The following is a 25,952-nucleotide window of genomic DNA, read 5'->3' as shown; positions in this document are numbered from 1 at the left end:
ATAAAGTTTCAAAAGGATAGAAGGATGATGCATGGGATTGAACAACTGATCCACTCTGACTGTGACGAAATCTGTGGCACTCGCATCCAAAGGTTCTCCCTGATGCTGGAGAATAATGAGATCCCACATGACACCAGAGTGACTTACTGATTTTTTTAAAAGAACAGCACGGGCCGTGAGTGTGCCCCGCACTCCAGGAACAAAGAGACGGAAGGATGTAGGCAGGGCAAGTTGGTCTAAAGTCTTAATGATCAGAAACTTTTCCAATGAAAGCCATGATATGCAATATCTGCATTAGTATGTGCCAGCCTTTTGCTGTGTGCCAGTTATATATCATTGTTTCCCCCAATACATCACAATCCAAGATTGTTTACTTTTGAATTTCATTTGGACCACAGATTAAATATTTGGTTTATGTTTTCGCCTGTGAACTACTTCAAAAGGGATACGGGGAATTCCCCAACATAAGCAGAGATGATTAACTAAAAATGGAGTCTGGGAGAAAACAGACAGACGTGCCAAAGTAAACAGAGCACAGACCAAGCAGGAGGTTGCATCAGTGAGCTCGTGTCTCCACCTAACATCTGGGCAGGGCGATGTCAAGTCACTCAGGCGTGGAGGATAGGAGAAAGGGAAGAGAAGGAGAGGAGAAGAGATGAGCATTTGGTCACACCTGTATCCATAGTCATTCTGTCTCTGAAAAAGCAATGTTTGTGCTCTCAAATGACATCAAAAATCAATCAAAAACGACTATACCGCTCCAATGACGCACTGCGACTACAGAAAGTGATTCTACGAGTGTTTATAATCATAGTATATGAACATGAACCCTAAATGAATTCGCACTGGCTTGTTTATTTTTTATAATGCCAGAACTATGAATCAACCACAGCATGTGGTTATGCCTACTGCTTAGCATTGAGACAAAGGGACAAAAAGTAAATAATTACAATGGAAAACTGGTGTTGTCCAGTGTGTGCTACTGCTGTAAAGCCCAGTTCAGACTAAAGATTTGGTCGCATCTACACGTCTGCTTCCTCTTTCTCTGTCTCTCTTATGTCTTCTGCCCACTTTCCACACACACACCCACACAAACTGCAGTTCTCTTAAAGGAGCCGCAGCACCATTTTACAACAAATGCTTTATCGCGCTGATGTGACCGAGTCCGACCCGAACCCGAAAATCATTTCTAAATATGTATATATATATATATATATATATATATATATATATATATATATATATATATAATATAAAATGGGTTTCATTCTATGGCATGAAGCTGGCAGCCAAATTTCATCCCAGTGACAAGCTTAAGACATCATTTAAATTAATAGACCTCAGTGCATTCCTACAGGATACAATTACATATTCATTATCACAGTAGTAGAGTAACAAGTGCATTCTGCAAGCTGAAAGCAGACCATACGTCACTCTGAGGCTGAATGGTTTGAATGGGAGGTAAGGTCAGTGCAGAGAGCTTTTATCAAGGCTTGTGCAGTATCTTTTCAGATCTGTCCTCACTCTAGTCTCACCTGAAACCCACTAGTCTTTGTTAAACATCTGCCGAATGCACTTCAGCCGGGTGAATCATTCAACCTAGTATTTGCTAATTAGCGGTGCATTTACACCAGTCAAAGGAAAAACATATCACTTCAGGGGCTAGCGCAAATGCTAACAACTCAAAGTAGGACACTGTCAAACAAAAACAATAATTCATCTCAGACATGACTCAAGCTCGGAAAATTATTCTATTCTCTATTATACCACGCTAAACAGGAAGACTTTTTTTTTTTTTTTTTTTTTTTTTTAAAGATCAATTTTTTATTGTTTTTTTTTTTTCATCATGAGACATACAGAACAGAGAAACTCAAATTGAACAAGAACAAAAACCCTCTCCCACCCCCCACCCTCTGCCGTCTCGAGGAAAACAGAACAAATAAACAAACAAGCAGAAATCACACCTTGTCTAGTCACTCTCCTCTATTTCTTGTCTAAACAGGAAGTTTTGATGCTTTTCCTTTTTAATTTAAATGCATCTACTGCTGGGAAGTGTTACATTTAAAATAATGTATTTGCATTTTAAGCCTTATACTGTTATTGAGGCGCATTTGCTCCAAGTATTTTGTTCTGTTCGAAACAGATGTGGTTCTCAGAAGTTTTTTTCCAATAAAATTAGGGCTGTCAATCGATTAAAAAAATTAATCTAATTAATTACAGACTCTGTGATTAATGAATCGAAATTATTTGCATACATAATTAACGGTGCCTGAACCGATACTTTTTAAGAAAGTAAAAAAAGAAAAGAAAACAAAGGGTACTAAACAACAGTTGGTGACATTAAAGAACGGCTTGTTTATTGCTAAGGCCATATGGTCAAAATTAAATGATTTAATAATAATGTATAACAATAACTTATTTCACTAGTAAATTGCTGTTGAACGACAAAAACAACCACCAAGGACATTTACAATAACTTCAAATGCACCACGAAGCTGTAGTTTACCAGTTTCATTGAACGCACCGTCTGTGTTGTTTTTCCGACGGCAGGTCAGCAGCTACAGATTGTTACATCCCGCTGTTGAGTCACAGTCCTCTACAGTAAAACACAGTCACACTTTACACCGTTCAGCGTTAGCTGTCAGCATTGTAATCGTGTTTAATCCAGCTACTAGCTAGCGGTAGGTAACGTTAGCTGCTGTCGAGTATAGTGTTAACTAGCTAGCGGTAGGCTAACGTTAGCTGCTGTCGAGTATAGTGTTAACTAGCGTCACATGCAGCGGTGTTTGTGTTGCCTGTGTGTTACCAGATTTCGGTAGCCAGGGTTGGCAGAAAGAAGATTTTTACAAGTAAATGTTCCAGTTAATGATCCAGGCAGCGCATTCTCGTCTCCCTCCTTCATTTTACAGTCGAATGGTGGCTAGAACGGCTCCGGGTCAAACGTCAATATGGAATGGATTAATCTGCGTTATTTTTTTTAACGCGTTATTTTTTCTCAGATTAATTAATCGAAATTAACGTGTTATTTTGACAGCCCTAAATAAAATACCAACAACTGTCTTTGTGCTGCCTCTTCTGAATGAACCTTGCACCTGTTTGCGCCTTTAAGATACCTCACTGAGCACTAACATACCACCAGAGAGGCACATTTTTCACGTCAGCAAAATACAAATATACCAAACAGCTGCTTGCACTTGTTACGGCCCCATGAAAGTAGGGCCCTTAAGGCAGTTACAGACCAACCAGACGGCCAACCGTTGGCAGAAAAGGCAGTTGGACTTATCGGTCTCCCCGAGTTGGTCAAAAAAGTGCCTCGGAACACACCAAAGCGACGAGACGTAATACGTCTCCATAACAGCAGGCGACGCTAATCTGTATTGTCGCCCAAAAATGAAAAACGGCAGCTGATTGGACGAACGTGTCACATGGGTCTGGCTGCTGTTTCCGGATTTTGGATTCTTCAACCGGCCATTAATGGCAACTCATTCAGAATACGATCTCATATTGTACTAAAATAGTTCATCGAAACGTGTTTCTGAAAACATTTTAAGCGAGAAATAGGCCATGCAGTTGCTGAATCTGTCTTCATTTCAGATTGACAAAGGTCAGTTTAAAAGATTTTTGTCAGATTTTGAGAGGCTTAGTCACGCTCATCCCGCTTGCCGTTTCCGGGTGAGTCTCGACTGCCCTGTCTCCGACTGAGCATGTCAGGTCAACCAAAATGAAGGCTGACAGCTCCTCCAACAGACGACGGCACGGAACACACCGAACAGGCTCGAGTCACTGACCTCGCCAGACTGTCCAACGGCCGATTATCGGCCCGGTGTGTAACTGCCATTAGGCTACAGTAGTAGTTAATGTCAGTTTCTTTGTGTTGTAAAACACAAAGAAAGGTCTGCCCTAAAGGGCTGAATTGCGTAATTACCCTCAAATCTGCCTGGTAGTATTGGCCAGTTTCCTCCTAAATAATTTTTATATTCTTCACAAACGACCACATTTGGATCTTTAACAAGACTAAGGCTGTGTCTGAAATCCCTCCCTTTCACGCATTCATTTAATAGTTTACTCTAAGTGAGCAGTAAATTGCGATTTCAGACACTTGGTTTGCACCATCAAAATGACATCAAACTATTTTTGTTCAAATTTTTTGCACTGATAAAAAATGCACGGTGGTACAGTTAGCGGAAAGTAGTGTACATGCCATCAACATTTATTTTCTTAGTAGAAAGTTACGTACTGCTGGTATCTAGTAATAAAAGTAATGGACAAACAAAATTTTGAACTGATGAAATGTTTAAGGGATCAAACAAAGGAATGTCTGTACAAAATGCCATAGCAATCAATCCAACAATTGTTGAGGCATTTCAGTCGGGGCCAAAGTTGTGAACCAACTGGCCGACCAACCAACATTGCCATCCTAGAGACAAGTCTGCTGGTGTAAAGTACTCTCAATTTGAACAGGCAATATGTGTCAGTAGAAAATATAGGAATCCTTTTTGTATAAGACTCTGGAACAAACCACCAGCTTGTCTTTTCAATTTAAATGTGTAGAATAATTAAGTGAAAGAGTGAAAGAAAAAAAGAATAGAGCAAGTGGGATTAAAATCAATACAAAGCTGATAAAAGATATATGGTGAGGCATACTATAACTTTCAGTGTGGATCATCTCACGCCTAACTGTTTCTACAGTTAGCTTTGTTTTATTGTGACAAAGCAAAAGTCAAACTTTGGGATGCACCAACAGCTATGGCTGGTGAACTAAAATGTTCCTGGTAGAAGAGAACAAGTTATAGAGCAGGGGTTTTCAAAGATTTTTTAAGCCAAGGACCCCTTAGCTGAAAGAGATACAGAGTAGGGACCCCCTACTACATATACTGTATAAAATTGATTTGCATAATGAACTAGGCCGGCTGGATGAAAATAAATGGATATTAATATAGAATTCATGCATCCATGTTTTAAATGTTAAACAAACATGTGGATGGCACAGTGAATCCTTTAGCAGAACTGTTTGGCCACCATAGTGTCTACCTTACTTATAGTAAGCTTATCTTCAATGTGTAAATTAGGGGGCTTTCACACCTACCTCGTTTGGTCCGGACTTTCGGATTTTTCGGTTTGATCCAAACTAAAATTACAGGAGTGAAACCTCCCCTGGACCAGAAGAGGTAGTCTCGGTCTGGATCAAACTGAACCATAGTCCGGTTTGTTTCTAGTGTGAAAGCATTTTTTGGATGGTTCGGACTTTCGGACCAAATACAGGAAGCTCTGGCAGGATATCTTTGTGTTATAAGACCGGGGAAGCTCCTTTAAGGAATAGCTCAGTGCTTAGGACGTAGTTTTGTCACGTATAGGTCTTTAGTGCACTCGCATAACTGCAGTGTGAAACCAAAACTTACCGGATCAAATGCTAAAACATGACCCTTGGTCTGGACCTTGGTTCGGACTTTCATGTGTGAAAGCCCCCTTAATTATTATTATTTATTTTTTTTACAACTACTGTAGGCCAATTTATCTTTACTATTAAAATGTTGGATTCATATTATGGTATATTCAGACATTTTAATATTAAAAAAAAAAAAAAACTTTCAAAATAAATATTTTTTTTAAATAATTTGCCTCCCCTGCACTATTTCTGAGGACCCCCTTTTGAAGATCTCTTTTATAGAGAACACAACATAAATTGACAGAAGTACAGGAGGGCAGAGATGAAGAGGAAATTGAGGGATTATTACCGACAGCAAGTTGGCCAAACTTTAATTGGATGAGGTGAATAAGAGAGCGAGAGTGTGTGGCTGCAGAGAGGAGAGGGTAAGAGAGGGCATGTACATATTACATTTTGAGGACGGAAATGGAAGTGGATCTTGTGTGACAAAACTACTATACTACTCCCAGGCTGGGAGGTGGAGGAGGAAGGGGAGGAGCACAGTGTCTCTCCCACTGGTCCCCACTGAGCAAGCTGTCTTCTACAGCTCATTACTCCTTCAATCAGCCTTCTTGTCCCAAGTCTCCGTCTATATCAGTCATGTGCTGGAGGGACTGCTGGGTGATCTCAACTTTAATCTACTCTGTCACTGCCCTACAATATACATAAGACATATCACACTGAGTTTTATATAATGATCTAAATTATAAATATGACAAATACAGTTGATTTGCTGAAACTAAGCTGATTAGTTTTGATTCTTACTATTCCTGTTTTCATCATTTTGATCCATCTGTGGCTCTGAAAAGTTTGTATCTCGCTCTTTTGTAAATGACGGCAGCTGTAGTCGACTTTTCCAGTTTCTGCCTCCTTTTTTCCGCCGCAGGTTAAAAACACATCTCTTCAGACTGCACCTTGGCTAAGAACAAGACGTTCCCAAACTTTTTTCTGCAAGGGCCCCCCCTCAAGGACCCACATCTCCACAAAACATGAAATCCGCATCTTCAACTCAAATTTTCAATCAGTTTGAATTTACGGGGTAGAAACATGGTGAACCCTGAGTTTCTGTTGTCCGGTAATTACTGGTCATTGAACAAAAAGAAAATGATGAGTCTCAAATTGTCTCTGGTCAGAATAACCGGTGGAAATAATTCCCTCTGCACAATTTGAAGTGTTAAAATAGGCTCCAGTGATTTTCATATCTTTCGTTCTATTGAAACAATAAACAATCAGGTTTGAATTGTAGACAGTAGTTTGAATTGTTTGATTTCCTCTGCCTAGCAAATGGAAAATTGGCCTATTTTAATCGGCACAATGTTATGTGCATTGATTTCATTCTTTTGGCCTCTCTTCCTGTGGCAAGTAGCCTACATTTCAATAAAAAATAGTATAAATCTACATCCCTTGTTGATATAGCCTGCCTATCAATTGTTTTTTAAGCGCAATAAACACGGAAAATATTGATGATGAAAATTAAACCTTCCAAGTCACATGACTGGCTCCAACGTTTTCACTCTTTTTCACACTGGGCGAACCACAAAAGCGACAAGCAATGAACTCCAAACCTTCTTAAACAGAAGCTTACCAAACCTCTTGGAAATGTACGGGCCAAACACAATAACTGATGAAGAGCACTGGAAAATTTACTAAACAAGAACAAATTGAAACACAAATTAATGCAGAAAATGAGGCTGGATTGGGCATACCCTGAGGTAAACCTCCCTGGAGCATGACCAGATATAGCCTGGCTCCGCCCTCCTACGTACTTCCGCTCAATTTTCATTTTCCTTCAGTACTCCGTCTGGGTTTGCGGTATAGTCTTGGGTTTTCTCCGGCCAAATCTTTGGCAGTCCAATCAGCGAACAGAGGGAGTGGCTGAGAACGATGACGTTGAGGTCGTGCGCTAGTTTGAGTTGTAGTTCCGTAATGGCGGCAGAGAAAGATGCGAGCGAAGCCATTCGGTCCGTTGTGGCAACGCTGCCGAATATCTAGAAGTTAAAGCCCGAGCAAGAACGATCTTTGCTGACTTGTGTTGGTGACCATGATGTTGTGGCCCTCCTCCCCACGGGGTTCGGGAACAGTTTGATTTTCCAGCTCGCTCCGTTAGTGGTGAAGGAGTGTCTAAGGCGAACGTTAGCGATGCTAAGCCGTCGTCACGACCAAACGTTAGCGATTGGTTATGGCAGATCCAGAGTGGCTCTGGGCAGATCCAATAGTTTTAAACTTCAACAGAGTGCCCGCCTTCAAGGAAGTTAACACTTGTCAATGGAGAGTGGCCAGACTCTCTGTACAAATGAAATGTACGAGATTCTGGTAGAACCAGGCTAGACCAGACAGGCCTTAACCTGGAAAGCACAAGGGAAAAGAAAGCCAGGAAGACCCAGAGACAGCTGGAGAGGCAGAACTCAAGAAAACAAAATCATCATGGAAGGAAGCAGAAGAGACCGCTCGACACCGAACCAGCTGGAGAAAGTTCATGAATGACCAACACTTTCCAAAGAGCAAAATAAATTAAATGAAATGATACATTCAGTGGCTGGATTTAATGTTTATATACAGACGGGTGACTTAAAGGAAACTTGAATAATTAACAAACAAATCAATGTTTCCATACAGGACACAAGTCATCACTTAATGGTTTGATGAAATGTATGTTCAGTCTCCAGACCTCCACCCAGTATAACACATATGGAAGATTCTTGACTGCACTCTCAACCACCATCAGCAAAACACCAAATGAGGGAATATTTCTTTGGAAATATAGTTTTCAACATTCCAGTAGAGTTTAGAGAATCTATTCTAAACAGCACTGAAGCTGTTCTGGTAGTGCTCCACTCCATTCGATTCGTACGTCACCCATCAATTCTGTCTGCTTTCAACTCAGTGCACATGAAAAATGGCAAAATCAGACATCTTATGAAACCAATCACAAAAGACACTATTAAACCACAGTATATAAAAGATTGAGATATTTTAATTTGTATCAGCATATTCTTTACTTGACACGCCGACACTCACTTTTTGTGATCCTTCGGTATCAAATTACATAGAAATTACATTTTTGTAAAAGAAAAAAACAAATTGACATTAAGGATCTACAGTGCCATTTCACAATTCTGACCCGACATTCTAAAGTTCCCGTCAAGCATTGTGTGAAACTGAATGGTGATGACCTTAGTGAGTCATCTTCAAGAAAAAACTGTCTTTTACCACATACCACATTGATGTCTTCAGGGTTTCCTGCAGAAAATGTGTTAGTTAAGGTGATAGGTTTGCCATCTGACCGGGGGGGTGGGGGGGTGGGGGAGTAGTGCAGACTCTGTACTACACACTACACTAAATAATAATACATTAATTAATAAATAACCAGCTTTTCAAAATAACAGTTGCAATGTGCAATTTTAAGCTCATTAAACTATTTTCAATAACAATTATACAGGTATTGCTCCCATTATCCTCCGTGATATGCACTCTTCCACTTTGCCCGACAACTCTTCTCCAAAACAACGAGCTGTGAGATAACAGAGCTCAGCCCATAGCTTCAGACACTCCAGCAGATAGTATGCATGAAATAAAAACAGGACACGTCATTTCACTGTGTGTAACTGCGCTAACTAACCGTGTATTGTGAACCGTGTATTGTGAACCGCGTGTAGTGATTAAAAACAAACGGACAACGGCTGTGTCTCAAAGACCGGGCAACAGCCGGGACACGGAGAATCCACGCGCGAGAGGTGATGGATATTTCCAGTCACTTCGTCATGTATTCACTTTCACTTCGTTGAAACAAGAGAAGAAAGCCTCACTGATGTGAAGAACAGGACAGAGAAACATATATAAATGTTCTCTGCCCACCGTATGCCAACACTCTGGTAAGTCCACTCACCCCAGCTGCCGCACATTTGTTGACAAACTCCGACGCACACGTGACGGTGAAATGGCGATTGTTCTCACGGACACACACACGCGCGATATCAACTGGCTAGTTATCCTCCAGACAGCGACGGACCACGTCTCTTTTTCTCTCTCTCATTTCGGCCGTGTGGCGCGCGTGCCCGCTCGCGGTGTGAAGCGCGTCCGCGCTATTGTCCGAGATGCACTTGACGGCCTTTTGTGCAGCGGATGTTTTTTTCTTTTTGACGACCTAGTTAAGGCGGTAGGGTTCCCCAGCTTAGGCAGGCCGCCCGAGCTGCAAAGTGCTGGGGGAAACCCTGGTCTTTAAAGTCTTGATTCAAGGCATTTTCAATTATGCAAAAAGGACTGCCGTTGCTTTTTGGTGAGATTTACAAACAGTGGCCTTTTATTTTGGCTTATGCACTTTATCATTAGGTGCAAAAGCTGCTTTAAAGATGGGTGCCTAGCAGGGATACAGTAAGATTTTGCTATCAGTATGTACTGTATGTATGATGTTTTTCTGAAATCCACAGAGATCAGGCAAATGTGTGAGTTATGCAAGAGTTCCCTTTGTAGAGGGAGGAAGATGAATGTGTCAATATTTTAATGTTATTAAAGCCAAGGCTTCAGAACAAGGACAGAGTGGACTGTGTGTGTGTGTGTGTGTGTGTGTGTGTGTGTGTGTGTGTGTGTGTGTGTGTGTGTGTGTGTCTCTCTCAGGAGGGACCCCAATGAACGAAAGAAATACAAGATGGGGTTATTTAAGCCCTTGCTGCTGCATTTCTATTAATCTCACCTGTGTTCCTGTTCTTAAAGGTTCACATTAAGTTTACAGCACATACACGAAGATAATGAGATGCTACTGTACTTCACCATTGTGCCCTATCAAAGCCGAGCAGCAAGGTTGAAAGGCTTGCAGCATCATCTGCATTAACAGCAGCGATGCGCCACCTGTGTGTGCAGAGGTGGAAAAAGTACTAGAAAATTGTACTCAAGTAAAAGTACTGTTGTTTTAACTTGGCCGACAATGACAGCAGCAGCCACTTGTTGTCAGAGAGAGGAAATGAGTCAAGTCAACCTCTGGCCTCTCAATCCCCAATCAACGGCTGAGTACCACTGAGCTTTCTCAGATGTGAAGTACACCAAAGGAACAGAGAGAAAGACGGCATGGAGGAAGAGACAAAGAAAAAGAGGAGGAGAAAGTTGAGACGTAGTGTCTCAAAGCATTGTATCCTCTCGCCGCGATCGATTCGCATAAGAATGTGTGATTTTGGAAACCTTGGTTGTCCGTACAAAATAGGGCTGCCACTTTTTATTTTTAAATTCTAACTACTGTTTGAATTTGGAAAAAATTATTCAATTCTATCTGTCCTGACTGGTTTGAAATGTAAATTCACAGAATATAAGCGCAAGTCTGATCTGTTGGATGCCCATTATTCCGTAAAAATGACACCAGGCCATTGTTGTTCTCTTTATTACTGCAAAATGGAGGACAATTAGTGTACGGTTTCACTCTGGACAAAAGTGGTGGACCAGCTGATAAAACAACTCTACCATCAGACTGACCCACGCTTCTAGCATGGCTAAAACATGCACCCTGCGCTTTTCTTCCTTCATCTGTTGTTTCTTTTTCTTCCTTCCCCTGCAACTCCCTGGTGCCTCTCTATTTTCAGATGCTCACCCCCCCCCCACACACACACACACACACAAATCCATTGCAGACGTGGGGAAATCCCTTAAAGATGGCGTTCCATCAGCTATGATTTTCTGCTCAGCTGAGCAATGAAAGGTACACATGCACTCACTGCCATTCTCTTTCTCTCTCTCTCCCCCCCATCATCCATCCCTCAATGCATCTCATTAAAGTTTTAAAGCCAAGGTAAGCCAGCACATCAGTGAATCCATCTATCCGCCCACTCTTAACTCCACCCCATCCCATCCTCATTCTCTCGCTGTGTCTCACTCTGGGGCTCTGTAAAATGAAGGAGAAGACAGCTCGGCATGTCTCTATTTAGAAAATAATAAGCGTACAGGAGAGAGGCAACAAACTGTGGGAAGAAGAAGGAAGAAGTGGCGAGAGGAATCTTCAGTATCTTTGGAAACTTGTGAAGAGTTCCGGATCGTAGCGAAAGCTAGGTGGAGGAGGCTGTATACTATGTCTGAAAATTAGTAATGTCCTTCTCAGAAGCACACAGTGTTGCCTCCTCCAGAGAAAACTGATTTTTTGCATTTGTGGCACCTTTATAAACAACATTAATGTACATAAAGATCTTTTGTAATCTGTATGTACTCTATGTTTATATTGTGTTCTTTTCATGTGTAATTAAAGGCTGAATTAATTCATGAAAAAATGAGTCACAGGTTTGAATATTCTCTTATGCTAAATAAGCTTATCAAACCCAACTATGTGAGGAAATATTATATATAATGCAGAAATACAGTAATTCTCTACTAAGAACCACTGAAACTTGATGTTTGCCCTGCAAGCCATAACACCCATTTTTTGGAGGCAGAGGGTATTAAGGAATAGTTCAGTCAATATTATTCAGCAGGCTTGTTGGTATGTTGGTAAGGGATATCAATATTAATGGTATAATACTGAGGCCTCATTATGCTGAAGGTCAGTGGCCGGGTGTGGATTTAGAGCGCAGAAAGATAAACAAAACTCTTCAGCATTTCTGGCAGAGAAAAATTCGGCGAGCGGAGATGAACAGCCAATCAGAATTGACCTTTTGATTCTGCGATTGGTTGGTTTTGTGGCACACTTGTAACGCTGTGAAAATCTGAGCGAGCGTGTCTAGAGTTGAGCGCGTAGAGAGAAGAGGTTGAGAGCGAGGGAGACATGACCGGAGCGCAGCAGCGTCTACCTGCAAGCAGAGAAAGACATGCAAATACATTTATTGTGCACGAAATAGGTTTTTGTTTACTCAAAATGAATTATTTTTTGCGAGTGTACATTTCTGTTCAAAATGCAATGTAATGCGTTTGCAAAATATAGTTCTCTGTGCTCAAAACATACAATTACTCGCTCAGGAATGTGACACATATATAACGCCATAGCTGACTTCTATCTGATAAAAGAATAAGTACAGACTTCAAATCTTTCCGAGCATTGGAAGCCAACTTTTGATACTGTTGACACTTTTTGATATTACTCGCATTGACAAATTGGCTTACATACAGGATGCGGAGTTACAGTACATATGTATGTAGAACATGAATGACATATTTATGTGTGTGTGTGTGTGTGTGTGTGTGTGTCTTTTGTGTTGACAGGGGATCGGAGGTGATGCAATCACCTTTGCATGGGCATGCAAGCCCCACACAGTCAGTGTGCCCCACACAGAGCCGACTGTCTGATGCAATCCATGTGCTCCTGTGGTTTAGCTTGAAGCTCCATCAGTGCAGTCCTCTGAAAGATGGACATTTACATCAGGCCACTGTATCAGCCAAGCCTGAACACATTTCGCCTGAATATCTTTCCCCCTTTTTTTTTTACTGAATCCTCCTCGGCAGGGATCATCATCCTTGCGTCGCGGAGGATGATGTCAGTTTACATTTTTCATCATAGCTGCATATTTCTCATCATAGCTGAATACTGAGCAGGGTCGGCGCTCAAAGGAAGGTTTTTTCGCTAAACAGGACACATCATAGTGTCCTCAGAGTGTCAAAGCAGTGATCCAACCTGCCGCTAACAGGCTTTTCAAATTAATGATACAGTACACGTTCTACAGCATGGTTAAAAGGAAAATGTGTGCTTCTGTGTGAATATAAGATAAAAGAAAGTATTATCTAGCAGAAAATGAATCTACAATCTTAAATAAAAAAAATAAAATTCGAAGTTTTTAAAGGTACTATGTGGAATCTTCAGAAAATCCTTGTTATATTAAAGACACCAGTGGCCATTAAGTGAACGGTGACGTGACATAGACAAGAGGGAAGGTGATTGACTGAAATCATGTTGATTGATGAGATAAAGGTAAAATTACACTGTTATTATAGTTTGACTGATGTTTTGCTCTGATGACAAAGGTCCCTCCATGAATCGAATGCCCTGCGGATGTGGACCCTAGTTTTCCCCGGCTGTCATCGGTTACATTGCCGTTTGGCCAGAAAAGCTTAATTTGATCAAACTTTTTTTGTGTGTGCTTACGTGGACTCTGTGTTGTGGTGTGTGCCGGTCGTTTGTTGATGTTAGTAGACTCCATTTGTGAGCTAACGTTAGCTGGTGTTGCAAACTGTTGGCACTGCAGGGGAGGCAAGTTTGCGTTTCCTAGGATGGAGAAGGAATGTCCCGCCCTACTCTGCCTCCGATGAGCTAGTACTCGGTGCCTTTGTTGGTTGGATTGGTTAGGTTCAGGCACGAGGAGTGAAATCGGTTAATGTAAGAAAACCAGGGTAAGCCAATTAGAGGCAGGGTAAGATAGAGTAGGGCAGGACATTCCTTCGCCATTCTATGAAAACCCATATTTGCGTAGGGGAGCAGAAGAGAGGCAAGGCACTCGGGCACGCGCATAAACGTCACAGCCTTTGGATTTTCCTGTTAAAAACATCCCGAGTCCTTTACATAGAAATCAGTCTACAGGCTGTTATTGGCAACCGAGAAATTTAGGGACGATTACGTTACGTTACCATCCGTTCACAAATTGGCAATACAAAGCTGTCAATACATGTAATTTGCTTAACATGGTGCCTATAAAATATAAACTCATACTAATTATAATAGCCTTGGAACGTTCCTCTGTGGGATCTTTGGAGTGATTTTTGGTCAGGAGGCATTCAAACAGGATAGGTAAGCCACAGCAAAACTGAACTAATCATGAACAGAAAAGTTATTCAAATTCTTCCAAAGTAGAAACTTCCTTTAACATTTCCTTACCCACTGAGAAAGACCAAAACCACACAGCTCCTGCGTATACTAAATTTAAAGTTTCTCCTCCCTGTTTGAGTTCATGGTTAGAATATACTGCTTAAATGTTAACAGTTAGGTGACAACAATCCCAGCTACCACTTACTTAAGCAGAAATTTAAGGCATATAGGGAAGGAAAGGAAGGGGAAATGTGAGGGAAGCCTTACCATCGGAGGGCGATCTTGATGGGTGTGGTGAGGCAGGAAGTGAACAGGTCTGCTGGGAGGTCTGGGTTCATGGGCAGCAGCTCGCTGGCCTCGCAGGCAGCCAGCTGGATGCAGTTCTTCATGGAGGGCGGCAGGGGCATCTGGGCCAGCGGGTGGCTGGGGTTGATGGCTGCCACCTGAACAGACAAAACATGACAGCGTTTGTTCACATTTGCTGGGCTGCAACGACAGTCTGAGAAATATGTAAACTAAAAATGTGTCCGTGTCAAAGAATTCAAATTCATATCAAGAGATATGTTAGAGCTGCAGCAACTAGAGATGTTCCGATAACGATACCAGTATCGGAAAAGCCTCCGATACTGCCTGGTATCTGTAAGTAATCGACTTTATGCACCGATCCGATACCACGTAAAGATCAGGTAGCTCTGGCTGTGAACTCACATACTGTCACTAAACAAGCTGGGATTTAAGTGATTTTTTTTCGCCTGTTGCTTTGAAAGGCATTATGTACAGTAGTCGTTGTTGCAGTATTGAATTACAGTTGAACTTACACTATGTTCAGGAGGTTTTTCTTGCTCAGAATGGGATTTTTTTTTTTTTTTTTTTTGGGGGGGGGGAGACACATACACTTTGAGCATCAAAGACTTCATTTCCTGCATTTTGATACATTTCAAGGCACCAATTTATGGTGAAAACGTCTTTATTTATGTCAAGGAAAACACAAAATGGTGGCAGGGAACAGTTAAATATGACAAATATATAACAAAAAATAAAAATTTGATGGAATATAATGGCGTAAAGAGGCTTTCACATCCGGGACCTGGGCCCGGGTCCGACTACTTTACCCCAAAGTCCAGTTCCTTTAATTATTAACAGGGCTTGACAGTAACTTTTTTCCCAGGGAGCACATATAGCTCCGAAGTTGAACATTTTAAGAGTGCTATTACTGTTGTGGCTAATTTGTGCAATAATACAATCGTGTTTTGAATACAAAACGTTATAAAGTGCAATGTTTTCTATTTTGACGCCAAAGCTTTCTCTATGCAGTTATCTGACGTTTTTGTTAGGCTAACTAGCTAGCTAGCTATGGTAATGTTAAAGGTGCTCTTTGTCACACGTTTTTTTAGGCTACAACATTTTTTGTCACATACAGCAAACATCTCCTCACTATCCGCCAGCTGCCTGTCCCCTGAACACACTGTAAAAAAAACGCGGTCTCTGTAGACAGCCCAGGCTCCACAAACGGCAACAATAACAAACTATGCCAACCTGCACCACGAAAGATACACAAAGCCAATAACCGACAAGAAGAAGTTGGGGGTGGGGGTTGGGGGGTTAGTGTGCGGAAGCACGGAAGGGAGGGGGAGGGGACGGGATGAGGAGGAGGGAGGTGCGAGCTAGTTTCGTTTTGTTGGAAAATACTTCGAACGTCAACAAGAAGTAACCCAACATCGCTTAGAGCACCTTTAACATCAATCAACCAGTGTTAGCAGCTCTTTGGATCCTGACCAAAGAGAATAGCTAGTTGGACCAGTGCTATGTGTTGATATTGAAGCCAAGATGCTACTGTATGGCTATCCTCACTGAGTAGCTAGGGAGGACAAACCAACATTTGTTTTGCTTCCTACGCCCATAGTTAGTCTACTAAAACCTTCTTTAGTTGAGGACAGCCCTGGACGACAGAAAGAGACAGGTTGATGAATTTAAGCTAAAGATCAGATAAGACATGAAACGGAAGGTCAGAGACAGACTAAAGAGTAGCAGCTCCAGACGGATAGAGAAAGATGTGTAGTGGAGAAAAGAGGACGAATTACAAAGAAGAAGGAGACCTCTTTGCTACCTCCATATTTGAAGTATAAACATGTTAGGAAACTAATCTGGAGACTCAGTGTGGAGTTTGTTCAAATGGCCAGCCGGGGCAACAGGTGAAGGCCTTGGCACCCTGTTACCACCTACACAAGCCTGCTCTAACTGTTGCCATTACTGTTGCGAGCTGTTGGCATCAAATCATCGATGCCAGAAAACTTTTCTACAACTGTTAAATCTGCTATTCATTTGATCCCTTGTCAACCTTCGGGAGCAGACTTTTGACTGCTGAGACCAGAAATTCATGAATTTCTTCCAGAGTGAGCTCATTCTCATTCAAAAGTATTGTATTTATTATCGGCTGAACCTTTTTTTTTATATTTATAAGCTGCTTTTTGTGTATACCACATTAAAATGGAAACAAACAGAGTTCATCTTTCTGATCTTGTTATGGACAGCATGGGATGGGAAATAAAAGTTGTTTTTGGTTTGGGGTTTTCTCCGGTGCATAGAAAGCAGGAGGAAAACTTGATTGCAGAAGATACAGATCAGTGTTTTTTGCAGGTTTGCCACCTTGTACTTCCAGACAAAACATTACAATTGAGACATTTTGAGAACGTAATGATAATGTGACAGTTTATCGATCCCAGTGAGGACATTTTCCTCTTGCTTGCCCCCTTAGCGGGCGGTCTTCAGTGGTAAATGATCCTCTTGTCTGTTCTTAAAACAGAATTAGCATGGTATTTCCACATGCTGGGGGCGGCTCCATCAATATGTGCAAACGTGAAAAACGGAGGAGAATTGTACATGATGTGAAACTCTAATTATATTTGGAGCTCTTGATTATTTATGTGCTCATTGTGCTGTTGATTTGTTTTTCTTGGAGTTCAATATGGTTTCTGACTTTTGCGGAGTCGACTTTAATGAGCTGGGGGTCTGAACGGAGGCAGCTATCCAAGGCTTTCCATTAACATCACTAACTGCTACGGGTGGCTGCATTCATTTTGCAGCGCTGCCTAATGGCAAGAAAGGAGATTATTATATTATTGTCATTACCGCCTCTTTTCTGCAAAACACGAGTCTCTCTTATTCCAAGAAACCCTTTCATCAGGTTGCATACATTTTTAATTGCCTCTGAAACCAGTTTTTTCATTGACAGTAGCAACGTGTGACTTTCACGGTGATTCAGCAGGATGAAGTTTTGTCCACAATTGAATTGGAATCCCTTTGTATATGTCTTAACGAGTAGCTCACAGGCCCAATGAACATCAAGAATTTCACTGTCAGGTAGGCCCGTCCCGAGCCGATCCAAATCATCAGTATCGGGGCTGATAAGGGCTTATTTTGATAGCTAAAATGAAGTGGATCAAATGCAGATCCTTTTTTTTTTAACTGTACTTCACTGTGTTTTGTCATCTACTATAGACCCAGTCACAACGTTTGTTTACAATAACTTCCTGGTAGAAACCTCCTGTGTCCCGTACATACAATTTAATGTCGCTGAGGAAACGGGGACGAGGAACAACTGGATATACTCTCATCTCATTCATCTAAAATGCATGTTTGATGCTTTCATATGTCAACACATTCACTAACATTAGGTTAGAGAGCTCATTTACCTGTTGGGCCACATACTAAAGAAACTGACACCACCCAAACTAGCAGTCAGTCAGACCGGCGGTGACATGTTGCCGTTTGTAACGCTAGATTCGGTTTATCAAAGACACTAGCAAAGCAACACAGGACAGGAAATAAGCACAGCAGAGACTACAGATAGCACCGTGTTTAACTATATATCTTTAAAAGGTTACAGTTACGGCTGAAAATGACACATTTCACATATCTCTACAATTCAAATCAACTTGCCATTTGTTTTGAGTCATAGGCTTTACAATCCAAACAGCTATAACCTTAGACCCTCAACTTAAAACTAAAGAACCAACAACAACTCTGTAACAGGAACAAAAGGAGAACCTCAGGAGAAACGAGAAAAGAAGGATCACTCTGCCAGAACAGACAGACATGCAGTAGGTAGTGTATATACAGACTAGACACAATAAGAGGTGACAAAATCAAATAAACCCCATTTGTGTGATTTTTGTGTTAGCGCGACGTCACAGTGATAGGTCTATGTTCTTCCTTAGTATTTTATTGGTTTTGAGTCCACTTCTGGCTTTTACCTTCTTCTGGCCGTATTATTAGAGTAGGAACGTTTGCAATGGGTTCCAATGCAGAACCAGTTCAGTCCTACCAATGACGCTCCCTCCAGCAATTGTAATGTGCCAACTTCAGTTTGCACTGCTAAATGTTAAACTTACATTGTGTAATTTTTTGAGTTGATTTTTAGCAAAAAACCCTTTGTTCTTTCACAAATATGTGCTCATTCATGTGTAATTGCTTCCACCAACTAATCAAAGTATTCTCGTACGCGTAGAATCTGACATTCAGAATCATTCAGAATACATACGAGCAAGTCGCTCAAATGACGGCCGCCATGTAGCGCCTCCATCTTTAAAATACATTAGCCAAAGAGGGACATACCTCCGCCTTTTGCACTTTTACATTCAGTGGCACTGTGACGAATGCCAGGGGGAGATTACTCGCCAGGGAAGCGAAAAAGAGAATTAACTCGACAACGCCACAGGCAAAGCAACAAGACCAATTGGAGTGGCTAGAACAGCTGCGTGTAAATAATGGAGATACTAAGAGCTAATTTCGGGTTCGGCCACCATAGGAGTTGAAACGCGATCGGAATGGGAAGGGCTAGAAAGTAATATTCAGTTGGTTGTCATATACAATTTCACTGCTAGATGGGAGAAATTCTTACACAATGTAGCTTTAAGTTTAAGACCTATCAAAGAGCTGTAGACACCCTGAACAGCTGTTTACTGTGGCGGAAAATGTTGCTTCAAGTGCTGAAACTGTTTCTGTGTTTGCAAAAACTGTTGGGGCTACAGGCCTGAAAGCTAAGCAGGAGAGAGTGTGAGAAATCTAGTCTGGCACCGACTGTCAGAGTACACTAAAAGCCCTGGCAATCAATCTGTCAAAAGAACACAAGCAATCATCTAAGCATGCACAGACATGGAGTGTAAGAACATACACAGACACGCACACGGGCACTTTCAGAAAAAGTACACACACCAAAGTGAGTTTGTCACACCACAGGACCATGTGCTATTAACCACCCAGCCAAATTTGAAGCTAGGTTAAAACTAGGTTTCAAAAATCGTGAAAGAATAAGCAGCATTCTCGGCTCGGAGACGCTGCGAGCAAGTCCACTAAAGACGTTGAGCCGAAGAGCGTGCCGCTGCACACTGACAAACATCACCCAGTAGCGTCGTCCATGGCGACAGAGTACTGTTCAGCAGTTAACGCCAGCTAACGCAGTGAGCAGGAACTGCTGGTAGGCCTGGGTGGCTGATTCGGGTTGAAAAACTGAAAGGTGCGTTAGTGACCGCTATTCTGCTTGTGTTTATACGATTGTGGCATTTAACAGAGTTGTTTATTCATGTATTTATTAGACTGAAACAGCTAAAGGCTGATTTATGCTTCTGCGTCGAATCGACGGCGTACCCCCGCAGACGCCTCTGCGTCGCCGCGAACCCCCCTCCGAGCCCTCCGCCGTAGCTCGACGCGTACCTCCAAAAATGTGTAACTTTGCGTCGAGGCGACGCAGACCGCAAGGACTGTGATTGGTCAACTCATCCTGTGTGTTGATAGTCGGTGTTTCAAGCAGCTTACTGTGAGTAGTAGCAACATGCTAGTTCACTGACATAAGCTTTGCAAATAAACTCCCAAATAAACTTCTCCAGAAAGCAGTACTTTGTGGGCTGTTGTGCTACAGTTTGCTTGCTAACATAACACAGTCCTTCCAGAAAAAAAAAGTTTTTTTGTGATTGTTGCGGGCAAAAAAAAAAAAAAATGCGGGATATTTATGCAATTTTATGCGATGAAATTGCGGGAACTTGCAAAAACTGCGGTTTCATCGTGGGGTTTGTAGCTTTTCGATGGTGTTCACGTTGCGTAATTACGTTACTTCATAACGTTCCCATGGCAACAGGGGAAAATGGCTGCTCTTGTGTGAAGTAAACGCAAGACTTTTCAACTTTCTGCTAAGATATATGTGACTTTTTTGCAACGAAAATGCGGGGATTATGAAATCATGCAAGCCCCGCATATTTTGCGCGGAAATCGGCAATTTATGCGGCGAAAGTGCGGCGTATTTGAAAAAATGCGACCCCCGCATAAATATGCAGACTTTGGCTGATTATGCATTGAATTATGTGATCGCATAATCACGTTTTTCTGGAGGGACTGATAACAAACTGGCTGGCAGACACCTCGTAAATAACCTCAGACTTATTTTCTGGTTACAGTAACTAGGTCAATGGATTTTACTGTGTCTATTTTTCGTGTTTTTTTTTATCCAAAATCTAAGCAAGAAAAGACCAAACAAGTAAGATTAATATTTTAGCACGACGTCTATGGGACACAGACACAGCGTTATGGCGGTGAAATGCACCGCAATGCAAAGCAACCCTGACGCAGAACTCCGAAATGGTCATGACGCCGTAGGAGCGACGCCGTAGCTACGGCTTGGAGTTGACGCAGAATCATAAAACAGCCTTAAGAGAGCTTGTGGAACGTAGCGAACTTGTGCCGCTCACACTGGGGGGGAGGAAATGACACTAACGTTGGTAACAATGTACTTTTTATCATGTATAGTAGGGGAGGGGTTAAGTACGACTCCAGTGCATCATCAAGCCATGATTTCAGGCCGCCCAAAACATCCTGGACACAAATGGTGAAAAACTGTTCTGACTTCAGAAAAAATGCATTTGACTTCTGAGTTTAAAGTCAGAATTCTGACTTTAAAGTTAAAAGTCTTCTAAAAGAATTCTAATCCTCTTCCGTACTTTTCACATTTTCAACAAGTATTTTCTAACGTGGTTTTGAAAGAAATGACTGATTTGGCTTTGGCTTGGATTACCCAGACCTTAAACACAAGCGTAAACACAGCAGAGCTCCTGAATGGAAACTCCTCCTCGGGCCTCCTAGGTACTGTGCGCGCTGTAGCTCAGCGTCTGATGCAAATTGGGGTAAACCGACACGAACCGGGGCACGCACTGAAGGGACGTCCCTGTCTTTCTGCACCCTGAGGGTGAGTTGAGTCAGTTACGAAACAAGACAAGAAAACAAACACAACGAATCCAGCTGACTGCCCGGGAAACAAAACAGGAAAAATTGCAATTCTGACTTTAGACCCTGAAAATTCAAAAACACCACCAAAAAAAGGGAAAGAAAGCATCAGTATTTTATTCATAAAACTGCCATGACCTGAATCAAAAGTTCAATCCGGTTTCCAGTTAAGCTAATCAAACTGAAAAAAAACTGGCATGTGATGAGGCACTGTAGATTTATGTAATACCTCCCTACTCCTGTATACACTGCACAGCCTCCCTGCTCTCTGCTAGTCCAATAACTCATTAGCTGACTCTATAATAAGGCAGCAGCAGCTGAAGCTCAGATCTCAGCGTGAGACATTATGTTTTTAACAGAAGCGCTCTATAAGAAGCTCTGCACACACAAGAATAAATGATGACATTAAAAATACAGAAGAATAGACTTAATTAATGGGGTGATGAAGTGTGTAGCTGTGCATGGGCCTTTTAAAAAAATGTATCGACATGCATATTTCATTCCTCTTTGAAATGCTTGAAGGCGTAAGTGGGTGCCCGATCGTTGCCGTGCCGATGGATCTGTGCCAATCTTCTTGGAACATAATTCCTCTTCTCTCTCTCTCTCTAATGAGGAAAATGTCACCTCGCTCGCAGAGACAGACATCACAAACAAAGCGGCGTGCGTTTCTAAAGCCTTCTCATTGTGTCGACATAAGAAGAACATCGTCTCCTGAAAGAGATTGTGGAAGGAAGCGGGTGACGGCGTGCCGCAGTAATCCGAACGGTACATAGGACAACATTGCCAGCAGAAGCTGATTAATGCCAAGCCTCCACTGTAATTATCACATTAGCATACTGTAATCTCGCAAATTACCATGAAAATCACCATGACGGCTTTCTTTTCTCTCTCTTCCACTGGGGATACCAGGGTACAATTGAAATGCCGAGAATTCCTTTTTTTTTTATTTATTTTTTTTAAGTGACACTAATTGATGAGACTAATCCTACGAGGGGGGGGGGGGGGGGGTAAAAGCACAGAAGAACAGTCATGCACGCTACCAAAACGCAACTCTAGTCGAGCAATACATTTTCCAGCTGTGCATTAATTATTCATTAAAATGATAGTTGGTGAAGGCTTAATGTGAGCATTCTGGAAACTCCAGCAACACAAACATCTAACCACACAACATATGCGCGCGCGAACGCACACACACACACACACACACACACACACACACACACACACACACACACACACACATTCTCTAACTGTCCAGCATGTCCTAGTTGTGAGTGCTGCAGGGTACAAACACACACACACACTTCTGTCTGCAGCGAGCATGTTTGCTGAGTGCACGCAGAAGTGATGAGATATTTAAAAGGAAGCAGGTGGCCTATAATAGAGCACTCAGAGCAGACACAAACAGACACCCCCCCCCCACACACACACACACACACACACACACACACACACACACTGAATGGACTGCAGGAGGAGGTTGACATGGTGCTGTGGAGGAGTGATAAAACACCTCCTCCACCTTTCATATCATCCCCTCAGCCATCTCCTTCATGGTCTTGTCTTCATCACGGCATCTCAGAATCATGGTCCCCGGTGAGATCAGGTGTGTGTGTGTGTGTGTGTGTGTGTGTGTGTGTGTGTGTGTGACTGTGTGTGTCGTGTCGCGGCAGAGGGATGCAGGTGCAGGAGCACGTGGCCGTGGTGGGGGACTCCCTGCTCAGATCGTCTCCTGAATGATTAAAAAGTCTCTGGAAGACCTAGCATCTTCCATTACCCCCACTCGCCCATTTATACACCTCTTTGTGTGTGTGTGTGTGTGTGTGTGTGTGTGTGTGTGTGTGTGTGTGTGTGTGAGTGCATGTGTGAGTGCATGTGTGAGTGCGTGTGTATGCTCTCAGGTATCACGTGGAAAAGTGAAATTGCTTATGGACGTTCTGCAACTTCCCCTGCATTTACCAGGGGGACTTCCTCTATTTATTTCCCCGATGCAACACGATAGTTAAACCCTGAAAGATGCAGCGAAGACAGATTATGCCCTGAAAAACTAAAATATTGTCTCCAAAAATGTGCATTCTTGCCTCAGCCACACAGCGTCTCTCAGCTGACCATAACCATAGCCACTTCACAAGCTTTCCTCCCAGGCCTTATGGCTAAGATTTGACTAGAATTACACTCAGCCTTGGGAGAACCCCAAGTGGCCAATTACTCCGTAACCCTTGTACAATCCGGCTACAAGAGTGAGGAGTTTGTGTCCCATCACCTCCTCTCTGGCTCTATTTGAAGCCAAGGCTACTTCCAGTCCTTTGTGAAAGCCTGCGTGCTCAGATTTTTTGGCAAAAAAAAGGTTTGGGGGAGTCAATTCACCTTCAACATGCAGTCATTTAGCCAAAGTAAGAAGTAAATTCGCAGATGGTAAATTGTGATCTAGCTCACCTAGCGGCAACAAATGGCAGCGGCAGCAAATGTAATTTGCAGCCAGGGTCGTCTAGCAACTCTGTTGGCTTGCGAGCTAGAAAAACCAAACTCTAGCCGGGCCAATCACATTGTGTATAGAGTCGGTGGGTGGGCTTGACATAATGACGGCAGAGTTGCGACGGTTCCGCGTGAATTCCCTGCTACTTGAAAACAAAAAAAGATGACTGCTGCTGCTGCTGGCGAACAGCGGTCTTTCGAATCAGCTTTGGCCGCAACTCTGGAAGACTTGGAGTTAAGCTTTTCTTTGAGAAAAGAACAAAGAACGGCACTGAAGTCATTCTTAAAAAAGGAAGATGTGTTCAGAGTTTTGCCGACCAGATACGGCAAAAGTTTAATCGATCAACTAGCTTTGCTACCTTCTTTGTTGCTCAGCCTGGTTGTAGTGCTATCCTATTGCGTGCAGAGGGAATTTGAAAGACAACCGTTTATCCCGCCCCTCGGATTGAGCCCTGCCAATGGTGTGTTCCCAGACCCAACATCTTGATGTGGGTCTGGCTTGTCAGGCTACCAGCTGACAATTTGTCACATACAATAGAAATATTTATATAGTTTATAGCTGACTTTACCAGCTGACTTCTCTATTGGCTGTTGAAACAGGAGACGTCCCTTACGTTCTAAAACCAGCCACTGGCGATTTGAACAGCTGAGTCGAAGGCGACGCCGTCAGCCGGGTTGAGTTGAGCTGAGACGGGCCGGTTCAGACCGCTGCAAATTCTCCCTGCGACGTTCTAAAACGGTTTCGTCTCGTCGTGAATCTTTGGTCTGAGCTGGGCTTAAGAGCAATGCACAAGAGTTCCAATGTACTTGTACGGCCCTGTACCTGTGCAAATGGCAATAAACCTCTATTGTATTCTATTTAGCCCTGAAGGTGCAGCCATGCCACGAACCCTGCAAACTTAAACAGAAAAGGAGCAGCTGGGGCCGAGGATGGAGAGACACTTGTGACGAGCTCAGTCTAGCACTGCGGCAACTCAGCAGTTTAGTTGCTGCCTTCGCCTTTACTTTAACTCGTAGGTAACGCGGTGTTCACAGCCGCTCTACTTTACTCTCTGCTCGGTAATGTTCATCCTGTACTCTCTCCCTCTCCCTCGTTTCCCAGCTAATCTACAGTCTGGCTGAAACTTCTCCATGAATAATTGAAATGAATGACAGCACCGTCTCATTAGGGATTCACATAACACGCTGTAGCCGGGAGAGAGAAAACGTAATAAAAAGATGAAGCGGTGAGGGAGACTGGGGCTGGTAGTGGTGTGTGTGTGTGTGTGTGTGTGTGTGTGTGTGTGTGTGTGTGTGTGTGTGTGTGTGTGTGTGTGTGTGTGTGTGTGTGTGTGTGTGTGTGTGTGTGTGTGTGTGTGTGTGTGTGTGTGTGTGTGTGTGTGTGTGTACGTACTCCCAAGACTAAACCAAAACTCAATGATTTAGAGCCAGCTGCCCATTTGATTGGCTGAAATACGGCACTGACAACATCCTGGACAGAGTTGTCTCCTTTATGAATACAGTATACTGTATATGAGTGTGTGTGTGATATGAGAGTGTGTATGTGTATATGTGCGTGTGATTTTGTGGCATGTGTGCAAGCGACAAAGTCTCCCGCTTTCCCATTAATAACTCATAAATGCTAGCGGTTCGTTGCACCCCGTTTGTGTTTATGTGACACACCTAATCTTGGAGTGTTTTTCCAATTACAACCCTGGTACTAATTCATGGCTGCGGTGTTGTGACATGCCGTAAACCATGAGGGCTGTTTGTCCGTGCGGCTGCCCACCTCCAGCTCCTGCTCTCTCTGCAGGGCGAACTGTTTGAACGACTTGACGATGATCCCCGCGTTGGAGCAGTCGTAGACAAAAATGGACGGGCTGCCCATCCACGTCTGCAGGTCGTAGATGGACAGCGGGATGTACTGGGTGTAGTTCTGAAAGAGAGGAGAGAAGAAGAAGAAAAAAAAAAAAAGAGCGATGAGACAGGAGATAGTTTAAGGAGAGAGACGAGGCATTGCGCGCTATTGCTGAAAACTCAATTTTATAGATTTGTGTTTAATAATTCATTTGTTCATCTGTTTGATGAAGAGCTGAG

The 25,952-nt window shown here is 42.6% G+C and overlaps 1 protein-coding gene across 5 annotated transcripts in view; it reads right to left on the bottom strand.

Moving 5' to 3' along the window:
* Nucleotides 1-25,952, bottom strand: part of rptor (regulatory associated protein of MTOR, complex 1) — a 232,561-nt gene that overhangs the window by 117,449 nt on the left and 89,160 nt on the right. For all 5 annotated transcript variants that reach the window (XM_036000319.1, XM_036000320.1, XM_036000322.1 and 2 more), the window contains exons 6-7: nucleotides 25,645-25,791; nucleotides 14,397-14,572 (exon numbers count right to left, since the gene is read on the bottom strand). In XM_036000319.1, the coding sequence (XP_035856212.1) occupies nucleotides 14,397-14,572; nucleotides 25,645-25,791 (323 nt within the window). The remainder of the gene's footprint in view (nucleotides 1-14,396; nucleotides 14,573-25,644; nucleotides 25,792-25,952) is intronic.

This window comes from Sander lucioperca, chromosome 4 (genome assembly GCF_008315115.2).
Source record: "Sander lucioperca isolate FBNREF2018 chromosome 4, SLUC_FBN_1.2, whole genome shotgun sequence".
NCBI classification, from domain to species: Eukaryota; Metazoa; Chordata; class Actinopteri; order Perciformes; family Percidae; genus Sander; species Sander lucioperca.
This window is presented reverse-complemented; position numbering and strand designations above follow the sequence as displayed.